Source organism: Danio aesculapii, chromosome 1 (assembly GCF_903798145.1).
Source record: "Danio aesculapii chromosome 1, fDanAes4.1, whole genome shotgun sequence".
NCBI lineage: Eukaryota > Metazoa > Chordata > Actinopteri > Cypriniformes > Danionidae > Danio > Danio aesculapii.
The window spans coordinates 20,213,935-20,231,607 of record NC_079435.1 but is presented as its reverse complement, the minus strand read 5'-3'; the positions used below and the strand labels follow the sequence as shown (position 1 = coordinate 20,231,607).

General features: G+C 35.7%; 1 protein-coding gene across 2 annotated transcripts; it reads left to right on the top strand.

Annotated features, from left to right (window-relative positions):
• The first annotated feature begins 135 nt into the window (after positions 1-135).
• Positions 136-16,574, top strand: cpz (carboxypeptidase Z). 2 transcript variants are annotated; one of them, XM_056456946.1, is made up of 11 exons: positions 136-390; positions 1,118-1,147; positions 3,654-4,028; positions 7,025-7,240; positions 8,808-9,043; positions 10,099-10,260; positions 11,497-11,658; positions 11,742-11,877; positions 12,549-12,688; positions 14,590-14,689; positions 15,921-16,574. In XM_056456946.1, exons 1-11 carry the CDS (start codon positions 249-251, stop codon positions 16,265-16,267), a joined length of 2,046 nt encoding a protein of 681 aa, XP_056312921.1. In that variant the 5' UTR covers positions 136-248; the 3' UTR covers positions 16,268-16,574. The 2 variants fall into 2 exon arrangements, with proteins under 2 accessions (XP_056312921.1, XP_056312930.1); XM_056456955.1 differs by having other exon boundaries at positions 140-390; positions 8,808-9,004.
• Positions 16,575-17,673: the final 1,099 nt, after the last annotated feature.

Here is a 17,673-nt window from a genome sequence, read left to right as displayed (position 1 = left end):
AGAGAAAACAGCCTCACGTCCGAAGAAAGGAAAATACAGCCGTGATATTGAAATACGTCCACCGCAAAGGGGTAACTGTGAAGTCAGGCTTTCTGAAAGTACTGTAATTACAGTGGGTCCCAGACACAGCAGAGGAGCGGCCGCCTACCGCGGGACGGCAGAAACTTTTAGCTGTAATTTGATCATTTGGCAGAGGTGCTCGCGCAGGCTCTCCCTTAAGCGATGGGGGTAGCGGGACTTCACTGAAGATGATCAACTTTGCACGTCGTAGCGACTGCCACATCACTGGGTCTATGGACAACAAAATGCTGACTCTTTTAATACTTCTGAACGCACTGGCCACATGCCTGAGCTTCCCACAGCGATGTACACAGGAAGAAGCTGCAATAGGTAATGCTATACATTCATTCAGTGTTGCAGCAAGTTTAGCGTGGGCTACAGTTCACTCGTGCAGTTTTATAAGGTGGAACATTAGAGATAATTTGTTTCCAATTAGTTTTAAATTCTTGCTTAAATTTGCTATTTAAATCGTGATTTTAAAATGATTTTTTGTCACTTTTAATGATTATAATACTGTATTTGTATTACTGAATTTACGTTTATTGTAATTTTATTTTAGTATTTTAACATATTAATAATAAACCATTGCCTTTTCCTTGAATTTTAAAAGATTATTAAATTACCCAAAATATGTTTATAGCATAAAACACGTTTATTAATTACTTTTAGATACTGAAACGTCCCAAGATGCACGACTTAAAACTGTTTGGTTAATTGCACAGAACTGAAATCTATAGGCAACAGGTCGCTGCTTTAGTAGAATGAAAAAAAAAATCATTTAAAATTTCCATTCAAAATATTATAAAACATTTGTTTAAAAGCCATGAAAAATGTTTTGATTAGATAACAAATACCAATAATGAAAATATTAATAAAGGATCGGTTTGTGTGTACAAGCTTTTGATTAAATGCTATTTCTTGATTGTTTATGACCGCACATAATATTCGTCCAGATATATGGCTCTCTTTCTGTGTGCTCTACTGCCATCTAGCCTTCAAAGACCAGGCTTTTCAAGGATTTCATCTGTTGTAACATCTGTCAAAAATTGTTTTTTAGGAAGATGCAGAACACCTGCAGAAGAGGGTCGTAAGTATAAATTTTTTAAAATTGTGTTATGCAAAATGAATCTTAACTGCCTGTACCAATATGTAATACACAATTAATGGTAATACACAATTAATGTTGCTTAGTGTTTAATTTAAAGTGCAAAAACGTATTTCAAAGCTATATAATATATATACTATTTAATATAATATAATTATTTAACATAGTGAAAGTCATTGCAGCATATTATAATGCTAAAATATTCACATTTATGTAAATATGTTGTAATATTTGTGAGTGAAAAGTGTTTTAAAGAAAATCCTACAGCACATTTTAGCATACAAGTGAGAAAAGTCTGAATACCAAACTCCACTGCAAGATGGGACTCGTCTTCATCAGGAAAGACATGTTATATTCTTAAAAGCCTAAGGCTGATTTAAGCCTGTAGTGAAAGATTCGAGATTGCAAACACAAAGGTACACATTTGTTTAAATGTCGAAATATTGGACAACTATTTTGATGGTCCTCTTTAGATGTTCTGTTGTCTGAGTTTACACAGTATGACCTTGCAGCTACTTTGTACTATTGAAAAGCAGTACAGTTTGAGTGAGTGGGGCACAAACTAACACTAAATTAGTTGACACATAGTTCAAGCATTTCGACACATGCTAGAATCAGAAAACATACAATATTTAGGCTACTATTTGAAATATCAACACAATATACACACTGTAAAACCCAAAAAGTTAAGGTAACTCAAACCATTTGAGGTAACCGATTGCAACAAACCATTTAAGTTCAAAAACAAATCCTATTGAGTACTGTGAACTTATCCATTTAAGTAATTGAAGCAATTTGAGCACTGTAAAACCCAATAAGTTAAGGCAACTCAAACCGTTCAAGGAAACCGATTGCAACAAACCATTTGAGTTAAAAAACTAATCTATATGAGTATAGTGAACTTACTCTGTTTAAGTTGAAGTAATGAGGTATTTAATTAACTCATTACCTTCAAAGCAGAGTTCAAAACTCTTTTCAAATGAGTAGAATTAACTTTCAGTATATTTTGAGTTAACTGCACTCATTTCATTTGATAAAGTTGACTGTTGGGTTTTACAGTGTGCCGAAATTCAATTTAATTTGAAGGTATTGTTGAACTTTTACTTAAGGCTGAAGTAAAGTTTTCATGTCCATTTTTAATCTTTATTTAAACTGACACAAATGTGCTTTAATCGTAATATCCAGTCTGTTATTTAGCAGATTTGATAAATCTTTATTTATTCGCTAACTGGCTGAAAACACTAACAAGTTACTAGGAAAAACAATATTATCATTTGAACCCAATGTGGATTCATATAAACTGAAAAAGGCAAAAAAAAAAATGTCACTCCGCTATCCCCTGTTAGGACTTTATTTTGATGGTCCTCTGCACAGGTGTTCTATTCACTTTTCATAGAACATGGCAAATTACACTAACCTTAACCTTCCAACTTTCTAAAACATGTTTGACATTTTTGACAGAAGTACATTCTGAGCTTGTACCATGTTAATACTGTTCTGCTATATTTAGTCGTAAAGTGTTGCCACAGAACTGCATAATTTTGACTCCAACAGCTTTGAGTAGAACATCATGTGTTGTCATGTCTAAATTATGGTAATTTGGCCATGCCGTGAATGCAGCAAATCTCTAATAATTGCTCTAACGAAAGTTTGTTGACAAGTTTAAGGGATTAGTTACCCCAAAAAATGTAAATTCTGTCAACATTTGCTCACCCTTGACTTCCAAACCAGTTTGAACACAAAATATGTTATTTTGAAAAATGTTGAAATCTTGTAACCATTGACTTGCATATGGTTTGAACTGACTTTTAAATGCTCCTCTGTGTATTTGATTCATTAGCCCCTCTCTTCATTGCCTAACATTAAAAACATTCCACAGCAGATGACTTTCCACACGCTGTTCCGTTCCAAGAACTGGGAGCATAAACTCTGACTGCCGCAGTTTCCATATTAAAGGGACAGTTCATCCAAATATAACATTTCTGTCATCATTTACTCACCCTGCATTTGTTGAACACAAGAGAAGATATTTAAAAAAATGTTGGAAGCTGGTCATTATTGACTTCCACAGTATTTGTTTTTCCTACAGTAAATGGTTAAAGGTTTTTAAACATTCTTCAAACTATCATCTTTTTGTGTTCACCAGATTCTGAAAGTCATAAAAGTTTGCAACCACTTGACAGTGCGTAAATAGTGAGTCAGTTTTATGTTTGGGTTAAATATACTGTAAAAAAATCCTGGGTTCCACACAATTCCGCCATGTTGTCCCAACACAAATTTAAGTTAATGTAACCTTTTTTACTAATGTAAGTGGACTGAACATAAAACAATTAAGTTGTCCCAAAAAACGTAAGAATTGGGTTGTTTAAACTCATTTTAAATAAGTTGTTTGAACAAGCAAAGTAATATAATCTACACTTATTTTTTCAGTCATCACACCCTACCAGTCTCAAACAGATTCTAACTCTTTTCTCTCTCTCATCCCTAGCGCAGTGCATAGAGATGGTTCTTGGCTACTGTCAGGACGTCCCATACACCCACACCACATTCCCTAACATCGTGGGCCACCGCACGCGGCAGGATTTAGAGATGGGTGCAGAGTACCTACTCCTGAGCGTGATCAATGGCCTGCTAAAGGGAGAGTGTTCTCCAGACATCCGTATACTGGGATGCTCAGTTTTGGCTCCTCGCTGTGATAACGGGAGACTTATAAAGCCGTGCCGCAGCTCCTGTGAGATGCTGAAAAAGAGCTGCATTCATGCCTTCGAGGCCATTCAGATGGCGTGGCCTTACTTTCTGGACTGCGACCGCTTCTTTGTTGGCAGCGAGGAGGGTTGTTATGATCCGCTGTTGGAGCTGAGAGGTACGATCTGTGGAGGAAGTCATTTATTTAGTAGTTTAAAGGGATAGTTCACTTAAAAATGAAAATTTGTCACAGTTTGATTTTCTTTCTTCTGTTGAACACAAAGGAAGATATATTGAAGAATGTTGGGAATCGACTTCTGTAGTATTTTTGGTTCTTACTATGGATGTCAATGGCTGCTTTCTACAGAATATCTTGTTTTGTGTTCCACAACAGAAAAAAAATCATAAAAGTTTAGAACCAACTGAGTGTGAGTAAATATTTTTATTTTGGGGTAAAATATAACTTTCTAACTTTTTTTTTACATTTAAATTCTGTCATAATATACATATGTCATTTATTACAAAGTTGCATGACATTCTTTCTTTTGTCGAACTTTTGAGAAATGTTAGGCTAGTCACAGGGCAACGCGTTGGCGCAGTAGGTAGTGCTGTCACCTCAGAGCAAGAAGGTCGCTGGTTCGAGCCTCGGCTGGGTCAATTGGCGTTTCTGTGTGGAGTTTGCATGTTCTCCCCACGTTTGCGTGGGTTTCCTCCAGGTGCTCCGTTTTCCCCCACAAGTCCAAAGAGTGGTATAGGTGAATTGGGTCATTTAAATTGTCCATAGTGTATGTGTGAATGAGTGTGTATAGATGTTTCCCAGTGATGAGCTGCATCCGCTGCGTAAAACATAAGCAGGATAAGTTGGCGGTTCATTCCGCTGTGGCGAACCCAGATTAATAAAGGGACTAAGCCGAAAAGAAAATGAATGAATAAATAGGCTAGTAACCAAACAATTGTTGGTAGCCATTAAATAAATTCATACTATGAAAGATAAAGGCTACATCAATTGTATAATTACCAACACTCTTCAGAGTATCTTCATTTGTGTTTAACAGAAGAAAGAAACTCATGAGGTTCGGAACCTACAGTATGATGTAGTTGAGTAAATGGCCAGTATGTTTTCATTTTTGGCTTAACCCATTTAAGCCCACCGTCAACTATAGTTTCCGAAGTTCATAGTTGCCATTTTTCCTTAAATGAGTAATGTTGAATTTCTCAACGACATGCAAGCAAACAACCAAATAAAAGATTTCGAGAAAGAAATAAAGCAATTGATTTACTTGTCACACAAGACCTTCAACTTCCTACCCCTAATTCCAGGATGCAAACCCTCCCAAATAAAGGCAATTTTCAAATAAAGGCTAAAAATAATTTTTTGTTCACAAATGTATATCAATTTAATCATGAAGGTCTCTAGATTCACCCAAATAAAACAAATCTTTCAAGAGATCTTTAGTTTTTTGTATACTTTGTTAAAAGGTGGGCAAATACCTTGTAAGTACATAAATCATGGGGAATTAGGGAGTAATTTGTTAATAAGTTAATATATCAAGGTTATTGGTCATGTTTAATGATTTTTGCTTTCATAATACCCCATCTAAACATAACTTAACAATTTAACTGATGTCTTTGCTTTAAAGTAGCCTTTTTTGATACACAATTTGACACACAGCGAATCCTCAGAGTAAAATTAGCTTCTCCCACTGGTCCCACTACAACAACGAGTTAAAATAACTCAAGTTAAAGTGCTGAGTGAATAGAGAGTTTTGTCTAAGTTGTAGTTTTTTTTTCTACACAAAATGCAGCATCAGGTCACTAAAAACCAAATGTTTTAAAACTTGTCAGGATGAAGATTTTCATTTTTTTTTTTGGAAAATTAAGAAAAAACATTTTTGTTTACAAAAATACCTGTGTGCTTGTGGACATGACCTTAGGAACTCAACTGGAAACTCAATAAATCTCTCAAAATCTCAGCTCATGAGGATCATTAAACAACTCCACAAACAGAATCAGCACCTTTATTTATTACTAAGCTGTTTGACTATTTCTGTCAGATGTCTACAAAAGTCTGTAGTGAGATTTACTGAAAATACTTGTTTTGTTAGATGTCACCATTGTGGTATGTATTTATTTTCTGTGTATTTATACCAGTATTTGCTTAACTTTTTGACTTTTTCTTTTATCTTATTGACACACCGTAGTCTGTTGGGGAAACTAGCGAGTGCTTCATCACTTTAAGACAAATGGATTAGTTCTTTGTGTTTTCATATAAGGATGAAATTATATGAAAGATAATTTTCAGGGTGGGGGGGGGGTCATATCAAATGGTTTTCTAAATTTAAACATAATAAATGTGTTTATGAATATTAATTGGTATTTTGAAAGCAGTTGTTTTAAGTTAGAATGCTAAATGTTCTCCTGTTCAAATTTTACATTGAAGGGTTCTTACAATGTATTTGCTCAACTATAGTTGCCGCATATTCAAATATGAATTTCTTGAAAAAAAAAAAAATCTGGAGAAAATAAATGCAAAACATGTTCATATTAACAAGGCTACATGCATGAAATTATTTTTTGAAAATTGGACACAAATAGGTTAACCTGCTGAAAAGAACGAAATAATAGAAACTATTTCAGCATCACAAGTTTTGTTGGTTTCCAGTAAAAATACCAATTAAAAACATTACAAAATTAAAAGTTTACCCATTAAAAGCAGAAACTTTTGAGGTTTTTGGAAAATATTAGGATTTAGTGGTTTTTACATCACCAATAGAAGACTTAAATTACTGTTAGAGACCCACAGGATACATAATAGTTTTAGTTTAAACAATACAATTCCCATTATAACCAGTTAAATCATTACACAGTTTCTATTGCGTGGGTTTTTCAAAAACTTATAAATGGATGTTACCCTAACAGAGACCCTAACAGAAATTAAACATTAGCTTGTTTTGTTATTTTTTTAGAAACTGGGATGTACAACTGTCCTATTGCCACAGATGGGACTTATTTCAGGACATATTTATTTTAGACAAAGTCTAAAACTGAACGTCTATTGACAAACTGTTTATAATATGCATATATCATTCATAATTTCACGTGTAAATTCAAAAAGTGTGGTGACAGTTAAAGGGTTAAAGTCTAAAGCATTGTCCTGTAACTTTCTCCCCTCAGAAAAGCAGGAGGTGGCCTTGGCCAACATATCTGATGGTGGTCTTTCCACTGTCATTCAGTTTACGTACCACTCCAACTCTCAGATGTTCAGCGTCCTGAAGAAGACTGCATCCAAGTGCTCTCATATCTCACAAACATACAGCATTGGGCGCAGTGTGGAGGGAAAAGACTTGCTGGTTATTGAATTCTCCAACAACCCTGGACAACATGAGCTATGTGAGTATCAGGTCCACCAGTGTTTTTACTGTATATACATACAGTACTTTGCCAAGGTCTTAGGCGACCACCAGCTTTGAGCTTTGTGAGCCTAAGACATTTGCACAAATCTAAAAGGTATGGAGCAAGTGCAGGGTCATTACTTTTGGGTGAACTATACCTTTAATATAGAAACAGAAGATCAAAATACTAGCAAAATACTAAATCAAAATCAAATCAAAATAATAGCATCAAAAGTCTGTGTTTAACATGATCTCTTTAGCACCAAGCAACAACTTGATATTAGATTTAGATTTTAGACCTTAGAATTAGCATGTTCTATCTTTCTTTTTCTCTCCAGATGAATCTTATATATATACTCTATATAATATTCAGGTCTGGACTCCGTGGAGGCCATTTCATGACCGTCTTTGTTTCGTCAGCTGTTTTTCTCTCCCAACATGATTTCAGTACATTACATTGGCAGTGTGTTTGGGATCATTATCATGCTGGAAAAAAAAATATTACAGATTAGGGGCTTTTTGGTATAGGAATTACATGACAAATTAAAACCTGTCTGTACTTTTCAACATTCACAATCCCATCAATTCAGGTTATATTCCATCATTTTCTAACGCTTTCTTTCATATGTATTAAACAAGTAGACCCAAAAAAATCCAACTAGAACCTGTATTTTTCTGTCATACCCTCACTAAAACAACAAATGTAACTGGGGCCCTAAGACTTTTGCACAACATATGATGAGATAAATGTAGCCTTGGTGGACATAAAACACTTATTTTGAAGAAAATTTGAATGGTTTCTATTGATTTTTATAAATCAACTAAACCGCAACAAATGGAAAATACCTATTTATCATAGAAATTAGCTGAATTTGTTGTATTTGTAATATTATTATTTGTAATTATTTGAGATTCAAAGTGTAAAGTGTCTACAATAATGTTTCAAACAAGTTTTGTGAAAGAAAAATATGAGTAAAATAATGTTATGTCCTCATGCAGTGTAAAAAATATAATTATGTTTAAAGAAACTACTTGCCTTTAATTGTTAAAAAACAAAACAATAAATGATATTGCAAAATGTGTTATATTTTTTCAGCAATTTAAAACTTTTTGACAAATGGGTCAAAACTTTTAAAGTTATGATCCTTAAATTTCAATCAAATAATTCTTGTTCTGAAATGGCTGACAAGATTATATGTATATATATAGATATGTATAGTATGTATATAGATAGATAGATAGATAGATAGATAGATAGATAGATAGATAGATAGATAGATAGATAGATAGATAGATAGATAGATATAATAAACTTGTTACACTGAATTACATTTTAATTGTTATTTTCTGTAAATCATGGTACAAAAAATGTGTAATAATCATTATTTTGGTGGGGAAAAATAAACAGACCACACAATAAAAAAGTTATACTGCACTTTATTTATTTTTATTGATGCTCAAAACCCTGCTCTGTATGTACTATAGTAAAAGTACTATTCTAGTATACTCTTCCAAATTTGTGTTGATACAATCCTGTTCCTATTTGTTTCTTTCCTGCCCTCTAGTGGAGCCGGAGATCAAATTAATCGGAAACATGCATGGAAATGAGGTTCTGGGCCGACAGCTTCTGATATACCTTGCTCAGTATCTGTGCTCCGAGTATCTGCTGGGCAATGAGCGAATTCAGACCATCATCAACACCACGCGCATCCACATCCTGGCCTCCATGAATCCTGACGGCTATGAAATTGCCGCTTCTGAGGTAGCCGATAGGAACGACCCCGAAAACATCTACCAGGAAGTAAATATTTTGTTGTCTGAGTCTGTCTGCCTGTCTGTTTGTTGGCTGACTGACCGATCCAAGCTCCCTGCACCAGAGTGAGTCCTCCAGAACAGGTCAGACCTAGGAGGAAGTCCATATCAGGGAAAACACATGCTAATTTGAGGATTGGCATAGTTTTTCATTGCCTATGAAATCAAGGAAAATATAAATAAGGTATGAACTGAAAATATAAAAAAGCTATGAACTGAAAAAGGACAACTGGTAGAGGGAGACCTTGACTAACAACTATTAATAGACAAATGTCTGTCAAATAACATTGCAGTAATTGAACTAATAGTAATTAATCGAAATCCTCTTGAAATCTCCAGACCGATCACCACGGGTGATGTTTGATATTCAACTATCTTGTGTTGAAAACATTTGTGTGATTGAATTCAATTCTAATAATGCCGTAGAATCATTTTTATCGTAAGTAATATTAATGAATTATTCATTTAAATGTTAAATTCTGCAAACATATTTTAATTCAGTAACATAAAATGGAATGAAGCTAATAGGACAAAACCGTGTTGGTCAATTTGTTTAACACTAACTGACATACTGTATCTTTGCCTTGTTTATGTATTTTCATAGACTATCTTCAGTCTTTAACCCTCTTTTGACGTTCGTTCCTGATGTCTGTCTGTGCTTTATCACATGAAAATGTAGAAAACTTTAGTAGTCCGTTGAAAAATTATAATTCTGTGATTATTTGTACATCCTCATTTAGTTCCCAACCTGTATGCATTATTTTCTTCTGCGGAACACAAAAGAAGATATTTTGAAGCATGCTGATGATAGAAGCAGTTTCATTTTCATTGATTTCCATTGAAGTTTGTTTGTTTTGGCCAAGTCAGATGAAAGTAAAGCCATTTTCTACCAACATTCTTCAAAATATTGTATTTTTTGTTTTTAATTAGCCAGAAAAATACATTCAGGTTTGTAACAATTGAGGGTGTATGAATGGTGAAAGAGCTGTCATTTTATTTAGTGATTCCTTTGTTATTTACTGGTGGAATCTGTAACCTTTTTAGGGTCATGAGTACAATGGATGGACCAGTGGTCGGGCCAATGCGCAAAATCTCGATCTGAACCGTAACTTCCCTGACCTCACATCCATCTTCTACAATCGGCGGCGTTTTCGGCATTTCCGTAGTGACCACATCCCCATCCCTGACTCCTACTGGATGAATAAGGTAGAACGCAGATTCATTTCTATTAAACATACAGCTTTATCAGTGAATAACTTTATATATACACTCACTGGCCATTTTATTAGGTACACCTTACTAGTATCAGGTTTGGCCTGTTTTAGTCAATACTAATATGACATGATTTGGTGAGGTGACATGGTAGCTCAATGGTTAGCACTGTCGCCTCAAAGCTAGAAGATTCAGTTTCTGGCTGGGCCAGTTGGCAATTTTGTATGGAGTTTGCATGTTCTCCTCGTCTTCGAGTGGGTTTCCTTCAGGTGCTCCAGTTTCCCCATAGTCCAAACACATGCACTATAGGTGAATTGAATAAACTAAATTACCCGTAGTGTATGTGTGTGACTAAGTGTGTATGGATGTTTCCCAGTACTGGGTTGCAGCTGGAAGGGCATCCGCTGTGTAAAACATATGCTGGATAAGTTGGCAGTTCATTCTGCTGTGGCGACCCCTGATGAATAAAGGGACTAAGCTGAAAAAAATTAATAAATTCACGATTTGGTGATCTGGGCTCACAATTATAAAACTGCATAGAAACCTTCGTAAAAGTGACCTTATGGCAGAATACATTTTTATATATTTATTAATGATTATTTATTAATGATTATTATTTATTAATGATTATAATTATGGATCATATGATGATTTAAAATGGTTAAATTAAGTCAATATTTAGGTTAAATATGTTTACTTAGAGCTTACCTATATCTGTTTACATTCACCTATCAAGTTTGTTTTTATAGATCAAATCATGGGAAGTGGGGTATGCACAAAACGGGTGGAAACGAGTGTACACCACTTCCCATGATTTGAACTATAAAACAGTTATACATAAGACCCTTACTGGAAGTCATCATAGGATAGATACACTATGGTCACAAAGGGGTGAACATGGTGAACCGCAGTCTGATAAAACTGTGGTGTTTAAACAATCCTCAGTTGGTGCTAAGGAGCCCAAAGTGTCCCAAGAAAACCTATTCTTCTGCTGCTGTAGCTCATCTGCTTCAAGGTTTGATGTGTTCAGAAAAGCTATGCTGCAGATCTCCGCTATATTAAATGGCTGTTTAAACTGCATTTCTGTAAGCTCTAATCATGTCTGGCCCTTCTCCTTTGACCTTTGAGTTTCCTCAATGATCTGCCACTCACCGGGAATTACTCGTACACAGAAACTTTAAAAACCGAAGGCACTTTTGGATAACTTTGTTCTCTCTGAACACTTTCCAGGTAGTTGCACCTGAGACTTACGCTATAATGAAGTGGATAAGGACCTATCCTTTTGTTATATCTGCCAGTCTGCATGGAGGAGAGCTGGTCATCTCTTACCCTTTCGACTTCTCCAGACACCCCCAAGAAGAAAGAATGTACTCGCCCACACCAGATGAGCAGGTAAATCAACGCACATCCAAATTTACTTCGCACATCTACTGCATTTACATCTTTTGCATAACAAAGTCGTTTCCTGTGTGTAGATTTTCAGGCAGTTGGCTAGAACATATGCAGATGCTCATGCCACTATGTCCAACAATGACACAGAGAGATGTGGAGCCTCATTTGCCAATAAAGGAGGAATAACCAACGGCGCACTGTGGTATAGCTTTGCTGGAGGTAAACAATTTCATTAAATGTCCCGTGAAGTGCTTTGAAATGTACAATTTTAGTCAATGTTTTTACATAATCTCAACTGAAACATGAAGAGAATGTGGAACATAGTGTAGCTCCTCCTCTTTTAAAAAAACAGCCAATAGCGTTTTGTTTTTATCACAGCTCTGCCAGTGATAGTGGTTGAGCTCAAGCGCATCAACTGAAAAGCAAATAAGAAGCTTCTTGGAGGGGGCGGGGCATGTCACATACTAGAGAGTATTTGATGAGAAACAGAAGTATGGGGTGCATGAAAAGAAAAATAATTGACCTATTTAGGTGTAAGTGACAAACTTTGGATGTTTATATCAGCATTATATCTTTTAAACACCAATTTTGTCATTGTTTTGGAACACACTAGCTTATAGATATCCTTAAAACTAACAATACTCTTACTAACATCTAAAATACAAATATTTTAATTTTACTGGACCTAAAAATAATATTAAAAAAACATTCTTAGGTGATCATCTGATATTTTATGTCAGATACTGTCATTTAATTTAATGTAATACTGTAATTTAATTGAATATTTTAAACTACTGAGTTACTAAATGCTTGATTCTGATGGCGTACTGTGTATTGTGTATAAATGTCACTTTCTATGTCCTGTGTCTGCTTGTGTGTTACTGTATCAGGGATGTCAGACTTTAATTACCTGCACAGCAATTGTTATGAGATCACGGTGGAGCTGGGCTGTGATAAATTCCCCTCTGAGGAAGAGCTTTACCCTGAGTGGCGCAGGAATAAGGAAGCTCTGCTCAGCTTCATGGAATCTGTGAGTTCATCTTGTTGTTTCACCACTGAGCTATACATAGATTTCAAAACTGCTGTGTTCTTAAATGCTATCTTCGTATTTCAGTTCATCACATGCTGAATATGCCTTCATTTGAATATTTCATTGAACAATGGAGAATTAGTATGATTATAATCATACTGAAAGTTGCACTAATTATACTATGTAAAATCTTTATAGTCATTTACATTTTTTACAAATAGTCCAATAGACCTAATAGTCATTAAGCCAAAGCTCAAAGTCACAAACAAAGGTGCTCAACATGCAAACTGGAAACTTTCATCTGTTTACATCTCCACCTACCTCCATCTGTTTTCTCTCCAAATACTATGAACCATAATTATGAACCAAGTTTTGCTGTCTTCAGTAGTTTGTTGTCTTATTTTGTCTCCCCACTTTCTTGTCTAAAGCTGCATTCCACACCAATTTTATAAATGCACTCGCAAACTTCCCTTCCCTTGTTCCCTAAGGAAATCCACCATTTTAAGTACATTCCAATTCATCAAGTGAATAAGAGAAGTTTACATGTGCATACCCGTAATTCCTTGATTTAGAACAAGGGAGTGAGTTGGCTTCATATGTCCACTCCTGCACCTTTGTCCAAGAATGCATTTCGATTGAGATGCCACAACAGTGAAGTTCCTAAGTGCTCAAATGTATAAGGCATTCCATTTAAACCCATTCAGATGTTCTGCCAGTAGTGGATACTTGTGTAATGTAATCAATGACGTACACCCGATGGAACGAGACGGAAGGAAGTTAGTGTGTAAAAGGCACAAAATATTGGACTGGAATGCAACCTCATGGTAAAAATGCAGCGAAAACAAAACAAAAAACAGCCTGGTTTAGTGTTGACATCTTGTGGACAAACTAAATAGTGCAAAAACAATTCACAGTGCATATGTGAGCTAGGGCTGTGCAATATGATATATATTGTATGGATGAAATAAAAGGTCTATAGTTTCATATTATGCTTTAGAATTTTTGTGGTGTCAAAAATTACATTGTTTACTTTAATACATTTTCATCATTTGGATGACCAAAATGGCACCACATGGGTGTATTTTATTTAGTAATATTTTATATTAGGCCTATAATCATTTGTTTTTGAATTTTATATTTTGGTTTTATATTTTAATAATATATTTTAATCTATTTCTATTTCATATCCTAGACCTAGTGTGTGGAGGGTCATCAGGGAAAAAAGTCTTTAACACTAAAACCACTAGAGGTCACTGTATACCTAAAATTGCATAAAACTGCACTACTGTATTGATGAGACTAAAAATGTACTATGCCATTCTCTTCACAATTTACATCCAGGGTCATGAAATGATTAACTAAATAGGGATGTAAATGTACAAATGTTTCACATGTACAAAAAATTGTACATACATGTATGATAAACTTTTATGCGTAAATATTAAGTGTTAAACAGAACATGTTCAGATTTATTGCATCAACGAACACGGTTTGATCACAGTTTTGTAATTCATAGATATGAGTTATGGAAATCAACATAATGTCTAATGTTTGCAATATACAATTATGATATCCTTATTGAATAAACATGAGGACTGATATCTGTATACACACACTCTGCCAAAATATCTTGATTAGATATGCAAATAAGGTCTTAAAAACAGCAATTTCTTTGGTTGATGTGCTTACTGACATACTGACATGGTCAAACTGTGCATGTTGATGTTCAAATTTCAGTTGCGTACAAAGACTTTTGGTCTTCCTCCTTACTAGCAGATGCATAGAAACCAAAGTATACTTTGGGCTTAACACCTACTTTTGAATTACTGTAAATCATTATTATAAGTGAAAATTATGCCAACAGATGAGCTACTTAGCAACTTCATTGCTTTTACTTTCAGGTCCACAAAGGTATAAAAGGAATTGTAAAGGATGAACATGGAAATGGCATTAAAGGAGCCATTATATCAGTTAAGGGGTTACGACATGACATCACCACAGGTAACAATTTACACTAAACTCATAATGCAACTGTATAGGACTGCTTAACTTTTTACAAAATATGCTCATTTTATAAATCCCCTTTAGTTAAACAGTTGAGTTTTATATTTCTGAATCCATTCAGCCTAGGGCTGCACAATATATCGTTTCACTATCGATATCGTATCTGCTAGAGTCACATTGCAAAGATATGCAATGTCCAGTCTGAATTATAGTTGCAGAATTGTATTTAATCACTGTATTTATATGGACTTTACATGACTTATGCAAAAACATTTCTTTATATTTGTCTTGTTTCTATCAACATTTCAAAGTGAAAACAAGATTATTTCACTTATTCTGCTGGCAAAAAGTTTCCTTAAAACAAATAAAAGAAAAACAAAAAACTCAGATTTTATACTTAATTCTTCTGATGGTAAAAACTAAACAATATTGTTACTTGGTCTAAGAATTTTTTGATACTTGACAAAACAAAGTAAAAAAAGCTTTTTTTTTTTGCATTTTGATTACATTTTGTACCTGAATAGTGTTACTCCCCAGAAAACCACCATATAGAGTTATTTAAACCATCTTTTGAAATTGTATCACAATATTTATCGCAGAAAAATAAAATATCACAATATCAGATTTCTCCGGGTCTGGCATGAGCACTTTTAGCTTATCTTAGCACAGAACATTGAATCGGATTAAACCATTAGCATCTCCCTCAAAAGTTACCAAAAGAGTTTCCATTACTTTCCTACAGTATTTAAAACTTGATCGTTCTGTAGTTATGTTGTGTACTAAGACCGACAGATAATGAAAAGTTGCTATTTTCTAGATGATATGGGCTAGAAACTATACTCTCATAAATAATAATAATAATCAAGGAACTTTGCAGCTGTACATTGGCAGCAGGGGCAACAATATTACGCAGATTCTAACTTGTTATGCTAGCATAGGGCTTGTGCTGGGGACTATTTTCAGACACTACATAATTTCATTACACGTGCAAATGACTGAAACTCTGTTCAGTTTTGAGTGAGATGCTAATGGTCTAATCCGATTCAATGATTTATGCTAAGCTAAAAGTGCTCCCAGCAGACCCTGAAATCTCCTGAATGGATTCAAAATGGTATAAACTCAACTGTTTAACTCTAAGGGCACCTATACAATGATCATATAACCTGAAATGTACATTACAGATATTATAAAATGACAGTGCCACTGTTGCCTCTGCCTCTCTCTATAGCGGAGGATGGAGATTACTGGAGATTAATGAATCCAGGAGTCCACATTGTGACCGCATCAGCCTCTGGATATTCCAAACAATCTAAACGCATTAACTTGCCAAGAAACACACAGGTAGGCCGGGTGGACTTTGTGCTGAAAAAGGTCCCACGTGAGCCCTCGCTTGACTACTTTAACATCCCCGAACTGGACAGTTATGAGCGTTTTGACCCGTTTAATCAGTTCGAGCAGTACAGCCAAAGGGAGCTGGGAGAGGATGGAGAGGAGAGGACTGAGAAGCCCTGGTGGTGGACTTATTTCAGCCAGTTAGGCATGTCTGCTCCTACCTGGCTCCTGCGCAACTATTAGAGGCCATTGGAGAGCAGTCTGACTCTTAATGTTTTGCACCTAAGCCTTACTTGATGACTGTTTTCACGATAGCAACAATAGTTTTTTATAGCATGCAAGATGTGCAGCTAACCCCTGGGTGTTGAGAAGACTGCGTTAAAGTCTTATACATTACTGGTTGTAATATTTGGAATGATAAGCAGGTTTTTAGGAGTTGTGTTATGCTCAGCAAGGCTATATTTATTTGATTTGATTATTTAAAAATATTACACTGCAAAATAACTAGTTTCTTTTTGTGATATACAGTTGAAGTCAGAATTATTAGCCCACTATACTGTATATTTTTCCCAAAATTCCTGTTTAACGGAAAGAAGATTTTTATTTAGCACGTTTCTAAACATAATAGTTTTAATAACTCATTTCTAATAACTGATTTCTTTTATCTTTGCCATGATGGCAGTACTTAAAGAGCCCATATTATACATGAAATAGGGTCATATTTAGGTTGTAAGGGTCTCCAACAACAGTCTAATATGCATGCAAGGTCAAACAACACTTTGATGGTCTTATAATCTGCATTTATTTTTACCTAATTATCCCAGCGACTCCCATATGAATCGTTCAGCGATTCATTTGTTCCCAAACCCATCCTCAGCGCGAAGCTAATCTGCGCTGATTGGACCGATGACAGCCTGCTGCGATTGGTCAACACAGACAGGCTTCAGCGCGAGACAGAGTGAAATGCCCAGCTGCTAATCTACAATATAAAAGTAGTCACAGTGCATACACGCTTCATAGTGGATTTTGGCTGCCAGTGGGTGAATGTAAACACAGACGATGGACTAGAAAATACTGACGACTAACTATTTTATGGAGCAAAAAGTCCAAGAACTGGCGAGGAGATCTCCTAGCCTCCTAGTCACAGTCTTCTTGCTCTTTTCACACACACACACACCCACACACACGCACACGCACGCAGGGCCTGCGCGTCCATAGAGGTGCGGCTGAATAGAGAGGGCGCGGCGCTCAGTTATATCCGCGAATACCCGTGCGTTACACACCCACACAGGGCCGGCGCGTCCATAAGGAGCTGCTGAATTGAGGCGGCGCGGCGCTCAGTTATATCCGCGAATACCCGTGCGTTACACACACGAGGAGACACACACACACACACACACACCGGGCCGGCGCGTCCATAGAGGAGCGGCTGAATTGAGGCGGCGCTCGGTTATATCCGCGAAACCCGTGCGTTACACACACGAGGAGACACACACACACACACACACATTACTTGACCGTTGCATGTGTGTAAACAGCTGACGATCCGTAATCAAAGCGGCACGCATCGCGTTTTCAACGTGGCTTTACACGCGATATGAGAATATAAAGAGTTAACCTGATACAGCACACACGGTTACAAGTAACAA

What these genes read in the sequence shown, in the direction of transcription:
- cpz (XM_056456946.1), top strand. Translation starts at nt 249, where the DNA reads ATGATCAACTTTGCACGTCGTAGCGACTGCCACATCACTGGGTCTATG. An exon ending in CCCTGGACAACATGAGCTAT is followed by an intron (nt 7,241 to 8,807) that starts GTGAGTATCAGG and finishes CCTGCCCTCTAG; the next exon opens with TGGAGCCGGAGATCAAATTA. An exon ending in GTGGTATAGCTTTGCTGGAG is followed by an intron (nt 11,878 to 12,548) that starts GTAAACAATTTC and finishes TTACTGTATCAG; the next exon opens with GGATGTCAGACTTTAATTAC.